This window comes from Mycetomoellerius zeteki, unplaced genomic scaffold (assembly GCF_001594055.1).
Source record: "Mycetomoellerius zeteki isolate Tzet28-1 unplaced genomic scaffold, Tzet1.0 scaffold221, whole genome shotgun sequence".
Classification (NCBI taxonomy): domain Eukaryota; kingdom Metazoa; phylum Arthropoda; class Insecta; order Hymenoptera; family Formicidae; genus Mycetomoellerius; species Mycetomoellerius zeteki.
Genome location: NW_017257184.1, coordinates 308,121 through 327,913, shown reverse-complemented (window position 1 = coordinate 327,913; position 19,793 = coordinate 308,121). Strand labels below are relative to the sequence as shown.

At 30.8% G+C, this 19,793-nt stretch overlaps 1 protein-coding gene across 9 annotated transcripts in view; it reads right to left on the bottom strand.

Moving 5' to 3' along the window:
• Window positions 1-19,793, bottom strand: part of LOC108722985 (dystrophin, isoforms A/C/F/G/H) — a 477,563-nt gene that overhangs the window by 328,120 nt on the left and 129,650 nt on the right. For all 9 annotated transcript variants that reach the window (XM_018448392.1, XM_018448399.1, XM_018448394.1 and 6 more), the window contains one exon: window positions 4,358-4,463. In XM_018448392.1, the coding sequence (XP_018303894.1) occupies window positions 4,358-4,463 (106 nt within the window). The remainder of the gene's footprint in view (window positions 1-4,357; window positions 4,464-19,793) is intronic.

The window sequence follows — 19,793 nt, the reverse complement described above, 5'->3', positions numbered from 1 at the left end:
TTAAATGATCTCAAGAGTATTTTATAACAATAACAAACTTTCTTATTTTTAAATAAAATTTATTACTATCATAAAATACTCTTAAAACCATTCAACTTTTAATTAGAACATTTTTTATATCTTTAACGGTTTAGACGATATTTACTCACTCAGAAAGAAAGAAATCGATTTTTTTTAAAAGGGGGTTCTACCCCCTTAACGTGCAATTGAGCATTCATAAAAAATACGTGTCTCTTATTTTTATTTGTATTTTAACATACCCAAAGCTTATTAAAATCAGAAGAGAACACTTGATTGTGTTTTCTTGTAAGTTCACAATCGCATTACACAAAATTACGAAACATATTTTATGAGATAGATAAAACAAGATAATGCAAGACAATAGATCCCGTTTTCGAATATAGCCGAACTAACGAGGTAATTGTAATACATACAATAGCGCGAATTTTAGTTGGGAAGTATTCCAATTTCATAAGGACAAGAAATTTCTCAACGTCGCGGATAGAATGCAATAACGATCGTAGCACCGGACTAATTGATTGATTTTAATTTTGAACAACACTGATAAAGCGAGGCTGCGCGTGAAGGCAACGCGAGGAGGTATCTCTTCCCATAAAGCTAGCGCGTCTTAGTAGCTGCAGAAATAAAAACAGGTAGCAAGCTTATCTCGGGACATTTGCCTCCATTTCGTTCTCTCTACTCGTTCGTCAGAGAAGTAGGAACGCCGGTAGTGAATACGAAATTCAACGGAAAAGAATCAATGTGACAACTATGCGTGCTAGTAGGATCTACCCCAGGTAGCTTTCAAAGAATGGAGCAACGTGTGGGAGGCAGACAGCTGGTATGGAAACGATTGAAAGAAAATCGATAAGTCGGTCGTTCGTAGAAAATATCCGCTCGAATGCTCGTATAGCTATCGAAATCTACCCTCTAAAATCTCTTCGAGCGAAAATTACGATCCCGTAGCGTGTGTCTTTAAATAAATTTATCCGACCTAGTGACAAAAATTGAAGACTTTTATAAAATATTTAATACAATGCTAAACGTCGCGAGCCAATATCGGTGTCACACCGAGAAACAGTGAATACGAACGTACTGAGATAAATCAATGCCTGGAGCTCCCAGCCGGCGCAAACATAAATTGCTGAGCTTATTTGGCAAATTGTAAGAGCCACGCGCTACACCGACCCACAGGTAGCGATATTCTGGACCCGGCAGCAGTTAAACTCATTATGTGGGCGAGATGTATTATGTCTGCACGATATTCTAGATTTACGAGCTAAGCACTGAATGAAATATGCAAACATATGCGTCGGAGATTACACTGAGCTATTGCAAGTTTAGGAGATCGGGCAATTTATAAATAGTTATCATAGTTTATGTTAGGTCATAAATTAAAATTTATTGAAAAGTAAATGTTAAAATGTTGCATATTGTATACATATAGCATGTATATAAATGCATACATCGAAAAAAGATATTAAAATCTCAGTTAGATAATTTGTTAAGTGAATGTAAATATCTCACAAAATATAGGTTTCAAGAACAGTAAAAATAAGACTTACGACACGACTGTGATGCATCGCATATGCATTCTGAGGTGCATAAATTTACACTGATTAGAAAGGACTAAAACGTTGCTGTTTCGAGCTGAGAGAATACCGACAACTTCCAGGCAATTCCAAGGCGGTGTAAGTTAACGCTACTTAAAGCAGCTCTATCAGCATATAGCTAGGGGATGAGCACGGCAATCCATGCACGTGATATGTGCGGATGGTAGCGTGTTCCGTATGTTTCGTGCTCGTAATTAAAGCCCGGTAGGCAACGGCAACACTCTACGGTATAGACATTCCTGATAACTAGCCCATTATGAAAAATATTCGTGACTATTCACGAAAGCACGATTAAACCTTCGATACTGGTACCTACTACCGATTATTTGCGACAACCCGTTTTCTTCCATCTCGTAAAAAGTTATGTACATGATACGACAAAACACATATAAGATATATAAGTATGCAGAAACAAAATTTATTTTTAAGTGATTCTTAACAATGATATTCAATTACCCTTCCTACTATTTTTAATTATTTGCTTATTTTATTTAAAATACAGACAGTTTAAAAAGATAGAGATAAATAATATGTATTCAGATAATTAAAAAAGATAAATCGTAAAATAATCAAATTTCAAGCTAGAAAGCGAGTTGTCTAAATCGTACTCTTTGCAACATGTTACAAAAAGACTTATAACAAATTAATTTATTATTGGTAAAAAGTTAAACATATCATAATAAGCGTCTAAAATCTCAAGTTACAATTTCTAATGTTCATTTGCATACAAAACAGTGCCAAATAGAAAATATCATAAAAAACAGGTTAAGTGGTACGCATTCGACAACTCTCCCCTACGCTGCAGAAATAAGGATCAATCTCGCGTGTAAGACCATTTTAAGTCTAGAAAGTAAACACGCTACCATGGTAATCTATGGTCAAAAGAAAAAATTTACTCTGCAAGTCACAAGCAGAGCCGATCGTTAATGAATGATTAACGTGATAAGCCTTATCTTGGTCCTAAAAAGCTCATTGCTCAACTATGATCGATTCATTTATTTACGTAAAAGTTTAAAGCATTATTTCCTTCTCTACTAATAATACTTGAATTTTTTACTCGACTTATTCTGTTCTTCTTAGAATTAAAATTCTTAATAAATTAAATAGTATTTAAATAACAGTAAAAAGTATAAGAATAATATTAATCCTCTAGAATAAGGTCGGAGTCAGATGTGACCTACAGCTCCGTCAATCAAAGAAGCTGTCTTACTATAATTATTTAAAGTCAGTTAATAAACTTTGTTGTATTTTTAAGTTCTTTTTTTACTATTTTACTTGCTTTATTCATTTTATGCATTATTAGTGAAAAAAAATCGGATCTGGATCCGATCTCCCCTTTTGGATATGTTTTGAAAATCCACCTTACCCCATATATTTATAAGGTTAGTTAAAAACTAATAATAAATTTTTTGTAAATTCAAAAATAATATTTTACAATTTCTTTTTAAATCTTATTCCAAACTGACATATTTAGATATTTAAATAAAATAAATAATTCAATATATGTACTCTATAAAAAAAATATGCGAAAAAATATCCTTAAATTTTTCGTCTTTATAAAAGACGAATGTGGAAAACAAATTGTTTAGTTGTAATGCATCGTAGTAGAAACGTGACGGACGAACACTGCAATGCTAATGTAGAACGAACAATATCTAACGAAGGAAAAAAACATTTCATTTAAAATAATTAGCGACATCTCAAGTAATATATTCTTTCTCGAGTTCAATTATATTTATTCAGGCAGAATTTAAGAATTTGTAGTAGCGTGACAGAACTTTTAAATTAATTAATTTTAATTGTTCAGAAACGTGTAAAAATTATTAAATAATTATTACATTAATTAATTTTGACTGTTCAAAAACATATGAGAATTATGAACGTAATTTTAATAATTTTGTTACACAGTTAAATCTTGTCACATGTTTCATGACAAAATATATCTACATAATATCATTATAACTATGTGTTGACAATAAACTTTTGCGTATCAAAAGGTTAATGTACAATTAAATAACTTCACAAATTGTGAAAAGTTTGCAGTTAAAATCGTGTTAATACCTCTGTGAATTGTGCTAGCATTTGATTCGATACTGAATCAATGTACGACAATTAATTTCAAAACGATTTGCAGATCAAATTCATACATCGATCGGCAGATATTGCAATTTATTTCAGTCTTCGGACGAGCAATCAAAGCCGATAATTAAACTTCTAAACTTCGCCCGATTGCGGAAAGTGCCACACAGGCAGGATTGCTTCTCCAATATCAATTATGATGGCAGAAACTCATTAAATCTATTAGATCACAATGCACTCTTATCGAATGCGCTTCCCGTGAAAATATTTTTTAAAAATCTTCGTCTAAAATTGAATTAATGACAAATTAAAATATGCCTTTAAAAATAATGCTCTTACAACTCTCATAACTTAACCACACTAACAGTACATAAAATATCAGCTAAAGAAAATATTTAAAAAATTAAATTAAATATATATGTATTCATACAGTTATTTCAAAAATCCACTCTCTAAAATCTTTTTAAATGAAAGTTATACCACTTTATCCGTTTTAATAAACTAACATGTGCGCGCATACCTACTAGAATACAAAATGCTATTGCAAAAACTCTTTATTATTAAATGAGATCGCCGCTATGTTCACCGTTAAATACACATAGACTTTACGTGTCGTTACAATTGTTATGCGATCCTAAAAAAATATACAATCATAAAATACTTACCCTTGCCATGCAACTGCTGTCGATTCGTGTCGGCGCGCAAGTTCTCGGCCGTGTGAACCAGCTCGTCCAATTGCGGTTTCTTTTGTTCCAGCTCCCGTAAGACGTTCTGAAATATAAATCAAAATGGCATGAGCGTTATTACGAAGTTCTAGTTCGGTTAATAAGCGCCGTGGTAAGATACAGCAACTAACGCGAAACCGTGGCACTCGCATCAGAAGTGCTCGCTGCATGCAACGGTGACGCAGCGCATAGCCCATAATCGATGGCAGCGTCGAAACTGCTGCAAATTACAACCTAATGCCTGGAAGTCCAGATCGCTCGGACACACGCACGTTCTTCACCCAAAAGTTTAACGTACGTGTTGGTGAAAGCACGCGCGAGCTTTTAAGAGACACTAGGCGTTTAAACGCCCTTCATTCAGCCTTCGTACTTGCTGCAAATCGAGTCAATTTCCTACTTCGATGCGTTGATTACCGACATAAAGTGTAATCAATTTACCGTACATTGCACCATGCATGCGCGTGCACCAATGTACAGTGCAATTTCTACGATAAAAGTAGGACAAAAATTTTAGAAACATTTGCACATAAAGAACGATTTTGCTGAAATATCTAAAAATTTAGCTACACTGAAAAAAAAGATTGGCTGCCGCAACAAAAAATTGGCTGTTGCAGCCAATTAAAAACACTATGCCATATTTTATCATCTAATTTGCTGCAGCAGCCAATCTTTTTTTCAATGTAAATACAGATATAAAAATAATTTTGCTAGATCATTAAAATTAGGGATGCACCGGATCGTAAAATTACCAGATACCGGATATCAGATATCCGAACAAAATGTAACATCGGATATCCGATCGGATATCCGAGAAGACAATTTCTTCGAGTCGGATATCCGACATTTTTCGGATATCCGACCGGATTTCGGAAAAATGTCTTTAAAAAAAGACCTATAGAGAAAAAATTGTAATTTTGTAACAATGTATAAGATATTATAGAATTATGAATATGCATACTTATTTTTAGAACATTTATATAATAAAAAATCAACAATTTAATGATATCAAATTTCTATCGGATATGTTCCCGAATACTAATGATATCTGACTATCCGAATATCCAGTCGGATAGTAAAAAATGCCGGATAATACCGGATACTTTTCGGATATCCGGTGCATCCCTAATTAAAATAATGTAGAAATCTTAAATCTAATGAGCAATGCTGCAAAAAATTTTCATATTCTAACTACCAGTTTGAGCATTCCATATAATTATTTTAATAGTCCAACAAAATTATTTTCAGATCTGTATCTAACTAAATTTTTAGATGCTTTAACAAAACTATCCTTTTCGCATGTCTGTAAAACTAATAACTAATAAAAGTTAAAACTTTAATACAACAAAAAGTTAGATTTGTAAATTCTTATACTTTAAAGAAAATTTTTTCTTACATTTTATATTCACATAAACTAAAATATAAAAAGTTCTATAAAAAAAAAATATTCAGCTCTTTCTGTTGTATAATAACGGAAATCGAAAGCGCAAGCTCTTAAAGGGAGGTAATATCTTCACGTAATATATTCTACGAAATTTTCAGGTCGATCACCTGTTTTTGCCATGCTGCTGTAGCTACCTTTTGCTGCACGAACCTATCGATCGCTTGTAGGCTTTCGACGACCGAACTCTATTCTCTGAGCGGTTCGTTGTAGCAACCACTACACGACCTTTCAGAACAGATATATATAGTATAGATCAACCTCCAATGTGGGCCAATTAACATGTAATCTCATCTTAAAATTAGACGCTAGTCTTGGAGAGATACTTCGAAATATATTATAATAAAATGTTCTACAAAGTTATACGTACTAATTCTATAATGAAATATAAAACGTGTAAAATTCAAATTCTATATATTCCAAATAGAAAAAATTTTTCAAAATTACTCGAAATGTGTGAGCAAACTAATACTTACTAAAAATTTCGTTAAACAATTTTCTATTTTAATGCAGAAATACAGACCTTTAATCTGGCTTTTGCTATATACTAATAAAACACGATAATGTCGAGATGAGAAAATGTTTATGGACGCTGTCGGTTTCGCAAGAGGATTACGATAACAATAACTATGTTAAGTCTCACTAATCCGCGTTATTCTGGCTAAAAGGATACTGAATGACTGTCTTCCCACACAAGTGTTTCACATCCTAATCCGGTTTTCGCGCTTGATTGCTAATAGAATTAATTTTTGCGATATTCGCCAAGCATGAAAAGTTCATTAAATCCAGTCTTCGTTACATTTCTTTTCGAATATCGCCAGGAAAAAAATTAAATCTCGACGAACAAAGAGTTTCCAAAAATATACTAACTTCTACTTATATAAATCCAATAATCAATTCTTTTCCTTTTTTTGTTCAATTCTTTCATTTATTAAAATTAGAAAATGTATCTTTAATCGACAATTAATATATCAAATACAGAGAATTCTTGAAGGTTTTATCTTATTCCTGGTAGATTCATTCAATTTCGCTAAAGCCTAGGGATTTTCTCGGATCTGTTCGTACGCGTATATAATATATAATATAACCGCACTGTGTGTGTGAATGCACAAATTAGTTAGCTCCCGGAAAACTGCCAGATTAACTTGTTAATCTAACTAATTCACTTTGTCTGCTAACATTATAATCGCACGCTTAACTTTGGTATTAAATACAAATCTTCTCCATCTAATGTACGAATAAATATCCATATTTTAGCAGATGAAAACATTACTAATTGTTACTTTTCATTTATTATTTTATTTTTAGAGATGATCGATCACTTTTTTATTTTGACGAATGCAATTGACAGAAAATAAAACGTTGAAACAGTCATCATGTGATGATGTCATCTATATTCAAATACCGAATTAATATTCTATAAAAGCATAGAGAATCGTTAATCCACTTAGCGGTACTTTTACTTCCGCTTCCTATGTAAAGTGGAGTTATTTACATCCCTCTGACATAATCGATCGCGTGTTACTTCCGTGTCACCGGCCGCTCGGAAAGCTGAACATACATACTCGCTTTCCAAAAAGTTCCAGTTAATACAAGGTGGGACACATGCAATTTTCCTATGTCTTCATAAAGTACCGGAAACTTTCAAAGTTTAGAATTATCAGGTTTGTTTGAAATTTCTTGTGATAATGTTATGTACAAGTACGACAACAAATCATATAAATTTTTAAACAACGGCTCATATTTTACGTAGTACCTCTTGCAAATGAAACTTTTTATTTAGCTTCCGCTATCATTCTCATATCTTCTCTTAATCATTTTCTTCACATTTATATACTATTTCTACCAGTCATAGAATGAAAGAGAATGTCAGTCAGATCGAAGAGTGACCGTACGACATAGATAGGACACGTTAACCAAGCACTCCACTGCAATCCATTCAAATAGCAAGAGCCAATAGCCTGACACATTTCCATTCCCCAGTAGTAACCAATGGAAATCCCGTAGGATTGAATTCGATGAAACAGAAGCCGTGAGAATTTCACTGGATATCCGGTATTCTAGCCATTGTGAACGTTATCGTTTTCGTTGGAAAGAATAAAACTAAAAGTAGCCGTCAAGATTTTCGCGCTCTCTTCGAACGCAAAAAATCACTCCTAAGTTCGTGTCAATTTCAAAATGTTGCAGTAAAATATATCGATTAAATTAGCAAGCTAACATTATATTATATTGAATCATGATATGACGGTATACATCTCACAGTATATACGATGCACTGAATAATGTACCAAGCTATGTTATTGCTTCTTAATAGCATAAGCTGTTGATCTTCATTTGCATATATTAATGTACAATTTCGTGGTAATTCTGATAGAAGACCGACATGAAAGCTGCATGTGATAGACAAGCATTATTGTTTCTGTTACGGATAAATTATAATTTATGCTGTATTTGTTTTATCATAAGAGCAAAACATCATCATAAGAGAAACAGACCGTTGATGGATATATGATGTACAATATGTACTACCTACATCTTACATTAAAGACTTGATCAATAAATAGAATTAATCCAAGAATCAAATATTTAGATAATAATCAAATGAATTTTATTTTACGGTATGTTATTATTTAATTATCTCATTTGAGTCCAATAATTAATTCCTTATAAATTGATAGTTTTTTAGAAACAAAATCTTGAATTTATTTTAATATATAAGAAATAATTTTTGAAATATTATGAGAAAACCTATAATAGCTGAACAAAGTCTGCTAAAATAATTATACTTGATGTTTCGCCAAATCCGCAATGAATTTACTGCTATATTAACTAGCATCGAATTAAGCGACGTTACAAGATAACTCTGCTAATTTCCCCTTAACGACACTTTCCTTCATCTCCCATCGGGCATGTTAAACTTCATATACCGGCAATTAAGTTTTAATCTTCACGAAATGACTCCGATATAACCTGCCAGAAAGTCCGTGAATAATATGAGAGATGCGGATTCAACAACTTGACGAATGCAATTCACGAAATAAAGCGCATATGAATAAGTCTTGCATAATACTACAAAGCTTGAAATACAAACTTAATTTGACATAATATAGAAACATTTTAAACAATCATTAAATGCGAACTACATATTTTTTAAAACACAAAATTTTAGTAATATGTATACAGCATAACTCGAGTTATATATATATATATATAGCAAGAAATAAATTCAATATTTTGTTTCAAAGAAACTATCGATTTATAAAAAATTATTAGATTAAAATCAGATAATTAAATAATAACATAAATGCTATAAAATAAAATTTATTTAATTATTATCTAAATATTTTATTTTTGGATGATCTTAACTTTCACTAGTTGATTAAATCTTTAATGTAAGATGTAACATACATCCATCGATTTATCTCTGTTATGGTGTTGTCTTGGAATTTATCAGTGCATAACAAAAAAGTACAAGAAAAATTAATATAGTAAAGAAAATAAAATTTTAAAAAATTATATAATTTCAAATTAGATCAACAAGAATAAATCAAATGAGAGAAATAATTCTATTTTCGATCAAAACAAAATTCCGAAAAATATTTAATATCTTGGCTGAGGTAATATTTTTCGCAACACAATAAATTCGTAATAAATTATTTACAAATTTTTAATCCTTTGAAGCATACATTTTTCTTTACTTAGAATTCGGTTGAAATTTGCCATTTTGAATTTTGAAAATCTGAGGCCAGATTCGTAATCAGTGACCCCGAAAACCCGAGTACCCAGTTTCGTCCTAATCAAGTAACTTTTTGCTTTCAACATGAATTTTTTCTGAAAAATACACTATTTTTTACATTTTGTTAATATATAAACAATAAAACAAAAAATTAACAGAAAACATACATTTTTCTGCACTTACGAACATCTTATCGAAGTAAAACCGCAAAAATTTGCAACAAAATTAAATTTTAATTACTTGAGAAATGCAAAACATGAATTACAAAGAGGTGGAAATCTAGATTCTCATCGTGCTTGAAAGAGTTAAAATGCTTTATCAGCATCATTATTAAAATTGACGATCAATCTAATTTGAGATACTAATATTTTAGCTTTAGTTTACGCATGGAAAAGTGTAAAATAATATGCGCTAAAATTCTAGCAAATTTTGGTAGGTCTAAGTAAAAGGGACGTCCACTTATGTAAAATTTATTTTACTTTTCTGGTAAATGAGCATTGTAGGTATATGTATAGCTAGACTGTAAAATGCTTTTACATTTCGTAAAGTAAATTTTGAGAGCTGTTCGTGCTTACAATTTTGATTTATTTTATTATAAAGTATAATAATCACGTGAATGGATTTATAATCGTAATGTATGTTTTTACCTTACGCCTCTGGTATGTTTACTTTCAGGCAAATAAAATTTATTATAAATTTGACAAAAATAGCTAAAATATTTTTACTAGTCGTGCAAGGTAAAAATTAGTCAACCATTTTTTTCCGTGCAACTGCGTTTCGAATCCAACAAACAGAATTAGCGTGTAATTTATAAAACTGAGAAAAAAAAAATATATTCGCGAAAATTTATATATTGGTATAAATATAAATATATATATTTCTTTTAATTGATTCTAAAAAATATAAGAAATATAAAATTAAATAAAAAATAATGACATAAAAAAAGAAAGAAAATGACTTGTAAATTAAATATCGACATGTTAATGCATTATATCATTGACATATTATACTAATTGTTTAATAATAATGATATTAAGTACGTTTTATGTATGTGTTATAAACGACGGAAATAAAATACTAATTTATTTTATAACATATCGCAACATATTTCTTTTTCGCTGCTTTACAGCATTACCTTTTTCTTTGTTGTATTCGTTATATCATGGTATATTTTATTTCTGCTTACGCGATACAAATAATAAAATATTCTGAAAATCAACGGATATAAAAGCTTAGAAGAATAATGACCATGAAATGCGTTGCTTAAATAAATACTTCACGTACAGATAAAAGGTGCATATTCCGCAAGGGGATGAACTTCGTTCACGATCAGACCACGTAAACGGCTACTCGAAGAAAATTGAACATGAACAAAACTTTTGACGTCCCATTTAGCGCAATCCATCGAAACATTTCCGCGAAGAAGTAATTTACTCAGAAATAAGTAGAACATTCAACGTAAACTTGGCATTCTCCAATGTCCCAATAACGTCCGTAAACGAATCGCTCAATGTTAGACATTTTAAAAAAATTATATTTGTTATTCGAATTGCGAAAGAATTATGTGATTATCGACAGCGATAAATCAGCAATAAAATTTACATAAAATAAGTATAACGTGAATATTTTTTACACCCAAAAGACGCCACAAATAAACTTTACAAGACACCTTAATGGAAAACTATCTATAGTCTCTCTTTCTTTACACAATAGTCATACTTCACATAAATTTTTGTGTTATATTGCACAATTGTGCATAATACCTTTATATTTATCGACTGATTACAAAATGTTTAAAGAAATGTTTGAAAAAAACTTGGTAAATAATAAAAGAATCGTAATATAACATGATAAATGCATCTCAGTTTTCGGCTTGAGGATATATGGCTAGTTAGAGTCATCGGTAGTTGGCAGAATAACTTTTCCAACTATGAAATATTCCCTCATAAGCGACACGATGCATCTTCCTCGGTAATGTCGTTCATTATCCAGAGTGCAACGTAGCAACCATAGTAAGATGCGGAATTTATTCGATCAATTTATACATATTATTTGATGCAACGTATAAGGACATAAAAAATACGGTTAACATTATTCAAATTTCTACATTTTCTTTTTACTGAAAATTAAATCTATATCTCTCTAACAGCGTGTTATAATCGCGATATGAATTCTCAATCATTTTTTCTATTATTGTTTTCCACATGACAGCGTAATTATCAAAGACGTGAAAAAACAAGATCTGTACGCTCCGGGAAATTGAAAAATCGCGAAAAACTGCAAAAACACGAGTAAACGTAAAAAAGTCGGGTAGTGTTATATAATATAATACGCGAACAAGGAAGGGCAAGATATCGAACAGCGCCATGGTAGAAACCGTTACTTTTCTGAAGAAAATAAAAGTACGCTAACGGAAAAAGAAGATGGAAAAGCCAGGAAAAGAGAAATGATTGCACAACAGAGGGTATCTCGCTGAGCTGACTTACGAGCGACCAACGAAAAATTTCACTGTACCTTCATTTCCTTCGCATGTTTATCCGTAACGTTACCTCGTCGTCGGTGGTTTTAGTAAAATATTTCTGCGAGATCGTAAATTGTTCTCTCACTCAGAGCGCGCGCAAGCGTCTTGTCTCTGTGTGGTGATAAGGAAAATTTGAGCATGCCTCAAACGATACCATTACGGTGTCGTTATGAACAAAGCAAAGGAATATAAAAATATTGGACACGAACGCGCCGAATATTTCTTAAAAGAACGTATTGATGATGACGGCAACGTATCTTTTTCTCTCAGTTGTTATCCGATCAATAACGATGTCTTTTGAGCAACGTTTCTTTACTAAGGGTGACAATCGGGATATAGTTACCAACCCCGGAACTGACAATATACTAGTAATTATTATATATAGTTACAATTTTACATATAAAAAATGTATACAATTTTATACGTAATATACATAAAAACTACGAATCATAAATAACAATAATTATAGTAAATAATCTAAATTATAAAATACTATAAAAATAAACATTTAATGTTTAAGCAATAAATAATAAATTAGGAAGGTAAAGATAAGCTTATTACTAAAACTTTTTAGCCAGTTTTTGTAATTAAAATATCAGTATGATACGTATCTCAAAGTATCAAAGCATTAAGCGACACACGTTTACTTTTTCCTATAAATCCTAGCGTGAGATATACCTATGTAAGTACCAAAAAGTAAGTATCTAAAATGAATGAAAATTCCATTTCGAATACGGTCAAAATGCGGTCAATTTCAGGTATTGAAAGTATACGTATTTTCCACGAATGTTAGCCGAGTAGAGCTCGCTAATCTCAAAGAGCTATCCGTTTTGCTCTTTTTTATTCACTTACGTTAAAACGAAGTTGCAGGGTACCGGTGTACATAGATGATGCAGCCGACGTACTAGGCTGAGACTCCTTTCGATCCATCGCACAGGTTCTCTCACACTTTGCGTCGCGCACGAAGCTTTTGATAGCCTCCTTTTTTTGTCTTTTACCGGACACAATCACTTTATGCTCGTGTGTCTAGCTGGATCGAACAAAGCACATCAGCGACAGTTTTGCTGATCCCTCTTCCGAGAAACTCGCTCGTACTTTAGCCGCTGTTGTCGTCGTCAAATCGAAGCAGTTTTACAAGCAGCTCACGTATAAGTCCACATTAATAAAACTCCTATTATTTACACAACATAGAATTTTTCAGTTGCTCTAGTCTCTGTCGATCGTTTATTTTCGTAATTTTACTGAACACAGTAATCGTTGGGTTAAACGGCAACAATAACGATTAAATACAAACGCTTTTAAAATTGTAAAATTCCCATCGCAACCCGTCGATATTAAAAATATTGCTTTTATCTGCCAGATTTCATAACAAACGCGTTTTTAAAAGCGACTCAGATATAATGTAGCGTAGATATTTTTTTTTCAGTAACAGAATACGTTGTTTCATTAACATTATACAAACCCGTATCATCAGTATTTTTGCGGCTAAGGTATACAGATATTTTCTAATTTCCATTTTCCGTAAAATAAATTTCTCACGTTATCCATCAATACCGTCGCCGTAATCATCTACGTATCGTGCAGCGTAAAAAAATAAAATAAAAACCAAGTATACGGTCATCATCTTGCAAGCAACTCCTATGAGGTTTATCGATCGATGCGAAGCATCAGTTTTTAATAACGTTAAAAGCACCGATGCTTAGAAATTAAATCTGCTAAAAGAAGCTTTTCTCTTATATAATAGAATGCATGCATAAAATATATGAATCCAATTTTAGTTAACGTATCTCAGATACAATTATTTAATGCCGATTATTATTATATATTCATTAGTACTTTCTTACATAATAAATAAAACTGCATGGAAGTTCAAAATAATAATGATATTTTTCCAAGCGAAAAATACTTTTCTTCTGGCTAAACAGAAAGATATCAAGAAACAAAATGCCAAACCATCGCCTGTCAGACTGTCTGCTCGTATCGGTCTACATGGCCTAAATCGTTGATGTGACACATAATGCGAATTTAGCGACTACCCACAATGTCAAAACTCCGAAACGTCCGAGACAACGCATAAAAGATTCAATTTCATCACAATGAAAACGTTATTGCAAACGAATGTGAGATATCTCAACATTGGGTATTTTACCGAAAAAAAAAAAACTGACCGATGTTAATTGATAGTAAATATACTATTTATAGCGTGTACGTTAAATGTTTGATTCGTTTAACAATCAAGATGTCGTAAATATGTAATTTTCATTGTTAACTCTTTCGAAACAATTGTCATTTCGAAACTAGTTGCTAGAACTTTTTCAGTATATTTGGCATCGCAATGTATTTCTCCTAATATCTAATTAATAGAAAAATTTCACGTTGCACGTAAAGAAAATATATAATAATTATAAAATTTAATATTAAATATCAAGTATATAGTATTATAATAAATTACATTTTCAGTGTCAATATCGAATGTAATATACTGTATCGAATATTTTAATATAAAAATTTGTGTATTTAAAGAGACTTTATCTTTCAAACTACACTATAAGTAATATCTTTTATTACAGTCAATAATCAAATTTATAACATTTAAGATTGGCTGATGTTTTATGTGTAAAATACATATTTTAACACGTTAAAAAAAAAAATAGTAAAACACTTTTATAAAAAAGAAAAATAATAAATGCAGCGAAACTTTCTGAATTTGTAGAATTTTCTATACAGAGAACAAGTGTAGCATTCAAAATAATAATTCTATATATTATATTCTATACTTCAATATATTTATCAAAATATACATTTACCGAATCAAACTTTTAGAAGTTTTACCGCGCGCGAAATAGTTCTCGCATTCTGTTCTAATAAAACGCTTTAGTTTAGGATCAATCGCACAGTTCGAGTGGACAACTCCACATCAGTTCCTCGTTTTACAATTCGATATTCGTCCGATGATGCTGGATTTTCGCCGCGACAAGAGAGAAAGGAGCCGTGAGACAGAGACAGAGAGGAAGCCGGATATGCTGTATCGATTTTCGTTTCGTTCAGTATTTCACCGGCTGCATCCCTAATTTTCATTGGGACCCTTCCGTCAAAATTGCATTATCGATTCCATGCACGATAACAGGTCTTTAATATCGACAACAAGCGCATTCAATTAAATACAATAGGACCCTGTGAACGAAACAGCAAAGGGTCAGATTTTAAATCGTTGCATAAATGATTATTCATGAGATTTACATCCTAAACCGCAAGTTGCGTGTGAAAGTAAACGTGATAAATAAACCCAATGTCGTAAGTAAACGGAAAACGATAATAGTAAACACATTTTTCAAAGATCTAAAATCAATTTTTAACCTTGCAAGAATATATGTTTAAAACCTACCAAGAAATCCATTCGCTATCTAATTCTGTTAACAGAGAAAATTATCATTTAATATCACTTAAATTCGACAAAAAAAGCGACCGTAATGTATAATCCCGACGAAGAGTGTCAAGATATCTCGCGAGAATCTACAAATACGGAATTTCAGATTTTCGAATAATCAGCTTCCCATTCGTTAACAGGACAAATATTTATCATCCTCTATACACCGGCTAAATAACCATGTGTGCAAACACATCGTACGTCGAGAGCTGCATTGACACTGAAAATCGCTTACCACGCCCAAGGGCGAATACAAAAATTACAATCGGCAGCTTAGCGAAAAATGCGTGCACGTATCAGTCAATGATCATATCGGCAATAAACAATCACGACATCACTGCACGATTTTCAGACGCGTGTATTTCGACGAAAGCGCGTGGTCGAACTGAATTCAGCATCTGACACTGCTTCATGGGTACCCTTGGTAACTAGGGAACGATATATATCTATCCTCTATCCTATGGGATACGCAGCCCATAGGGTGCAAAATTCGTGTGGTGGAGGGTGCCGCTTAGCGAATGCTGCGAGCTGTACGAAATTTGAAGCGCGGATTTGCCCGTTTCGGTTATAAAGAATCCATACTAAATTTCTCATCGTTATTCAATGTATTATAATAAAAGAAATTATCGTTTTGTGTGAAAAATATCTAAATTAAAATATTTTCGATTACAATAACAAAAAAAAAAACGTTAAAAGAATAGATATTCAAACGTTCTGTTATAATAATTAATTTCATTTCAAAATACCGAGTTTATATATCTAAAAATAAAATTAATATGCATACAATATGCATACAAGCTGCATACATCAGCTTGACACATTGATTGTCTGGTTTTCATTCAATTTTTACACCGATAAAATACAAATGACAATCGCAATGACTTTTAAATAAAATTGTAATCGTAATGTATAGATATAGAAATCGCGAAATTTTGGGATTAAATCTTTAATGTAGAACGTGTGTTCCAACCCGTCGCTGCCATTACACCTAATCCGATGGAACAGGGATCGACAAAGAAGATGCGTATTGCGCACACGCAAAATATTCCACTGTTTTAATAGCAGAGGCGTAAAAAGACTTTTGACCTTTGAGATTGAAAATATATTACTATGTAAAAATTCCAGTATAACAAATTTAATCATAAATCGTCATATGTATGATAATTCACCTGTTATTATTAGTATATGCATATTTTGCACTGTTAAAATTTAGTCATATTATTTCCTACTCTCTCTCTCTCTCTATGTATACATGTTTGTGAGTGTATGTGTTAAAACGTATATTCTACAAATTTAAACGTAATACAAAATAAAATTAATTTTAATTTATCGCGTTTAATTAATGTAAAATGTAGCGCTAAAATCTCTAATTAGATTTTAGCATCGTATTACATTTAATGCTTTAACATTACCTTTAATGCTAAAATCGCCGATGATGCTATATTAACTCCGCTAATCGTTCAAATCTTTTTTTTATATTAAATATACACAATTAAATATTGAAGATATGTGAATATAATACAAATATAACTCTAACGATACAAATAATATTAAAATAAATTTTGACCGAAAACAAAGATAGGAAATTGCCTATATCAAATTGACATCTTCGGCAGTTCTCAAAAATTATTTTTGAGTTATTCTTAAATATCCTTGCAGTACTTGTACAAAAAATTAAATTTAAATCTAACTTATTCAATTAAACTGAAAAATATTCATCCACTAAACATCAGAACATCATGTATACGATTAAATAATAGTGAAGCATTATTTTCTTGCAGGTCGCAGATAAGTTTACCTAAAAATATTGAAAATCTCGCGAGAAAAGGTCGGCAACTCGCACAGGCATGCTTATAACTACGGATATATTTCCCCACGCAACATAGGGTCGTCGAGTTTCACATGATTGCATTTTTCGTCGCCTAAGAATATACCAATGAAAGATGCAAAAGGTAGTACAAGAAAATAAAATGGGGAAAATAATAAGTATACGCAAAGATATAAGCAGAAGAACACGAAAAACTTTACATTCAATACTCGATAAACATGCTATCAGTATTTATCAATAAAATTATGCTATCGTGATGAGTGTTGGTATATCTCAAAATTCTAATTATTTTTATGTAGCAAATAAACGTTTACTCTACAATCATAAAATAAGCAAATTGTTTAATAATTTCATAAATAGTTATTTTACGTTTATTTTGCATATCATATACTCATCATAATATTCATTAAATTATTATTTTAATTATTTTCATGACAACTTCCTCGCGAAATAATTTTTACACACTTATACAATTCTATTTTATATAATTAAAATATCATAAATTTCTAAAAACATAATAAATTCCTATATATAAAATTTTTTGTTAAGATTATTTTAAACAAAATAATTTTCTCTTCATACACTATTGACATTTAAGTATATTACATAAGCAAAAGCAAAATATCAAACCATGCAAATTATTATTTAATATTTTGCTTTTTTGGTAAAGATATATAATCCACGATATGATAGTCCGTGAGTGTACTACGAAAATAACTCTGACGTGTATGAAGATGTACGGTGTACGTCACAAACGCATTTGCCATTAACTGAAGTACACAAAGACTGACTATACAGCATAAAAGCAACTGCATACCCTTTCTCCCTCTCTAAGCTATAAAGGACTGAATTGCATCGTGACAAAACTATGAAAAAAGTGGAAATTATTTGAAAAGGAACAGCTTAAAATGGCTAGAAAGACGAAAAAACCTCGCAATCATTATTCTCTGAAATGTATATTATATATATATATATTATATAAAATGCATATAAAAATAAAAACATAATATATATACATATATATATTTCATATACATAAAAAAAATATCGCAAAATAATATAAGTACCATGCAAACAATTTGAAAATCAATGATTTACTGACAATAAAATAAAAAATTATAAAACGGAGCAAACATTTTAATAAAAATTTGTCATAAAAATGGTTAAAGTAACAGTTCGATATAAATATGATTAATAAATATATATTACACTATTTAAAAGAATTATAAAATTACTGGCTATAATTTTTTTATTGCTATAATTTCTTGCAAAAGTATTGTGATGTAAATATTATATGTATTTAGCACTAATTTTATATCTGATACAAACATAAAATTTAAATTAAATATGACATAAATGTGATAAAATATTATAAATAAAACTTTGCTCATGAGAGTTAATTAAATCATATGAAAAAATCAAAAGAAAAGAAAAAGGAACTTTTTAAATGCAGCTGTAGATACTTAAGAAACTTTAAATTGATTTATGCCTTCATGATTATATTAAACGATATGTTTTTATCGATTTTTCTCTGCGATACTGCTTTTAACAAGCTGGGTTTGTTTTACGTAATTGCTATATGTACATTCACATCGGGCACTATAATAAACCTTCCATGCTATTCAAAACGTTACCTATAAAAAGTCTAAAATTCTGCAGCACTAATTGAAAGAATTTCCGCAGAGAAAAATGCAGTAATTAAATATCCCGGAGTACATCATGCATACTTTAAACCAGAAACTTTATAATTTTAAGAATATTTTATACAATATTGTCATTTTCCGTAAAGAGAAAACGAAAACAGAGATTTGATCTTGATAATAAATACTTCTCGACTGAATATTGTTATTTTCAAAATTTTCTCTTCAAAAAATTAAAAAATATTTTTAAAACATTTTTATACGATATATATATTACTCTTTTTCCTAGAAACAGATTGTAATACTGAATTCAATTGTTTATTTACATAGTATTTTATAAATATTTTTTAGATATTGTAAAAATAATTTTTTTTTGTTTCTTCCAAAAATACAAAAAATTTTATTGTATTTCATTATATTCTCAGAAAAATAGCAGATAAAGTTCAACATAATAGAATAACGCAATAAATTTCTTACCACAGTTCAATTTTGCTTCAAATATAAACTTGGTTGTACTTAAAAGTTATCGGTCTGACGATATGAATTACGGAAATAATTATAGTCTCTAGTGGCGCGAAAATAAACTTCGTCAAAGCTCGATATAATTAAATATTGTACTTCCTGCTATATTCAAATCTAATTAAAACTTAAAACATAGAATTTCTCAAAATCAAATAAACCAGAAAACGAAAAATTTTCTTTAAGTACATGAATAACGCTACGTATATACGATGCATTAAATAACTGAAACATTTGCAAAATTAGCAGAAAAGAGAGTAGGTTCAG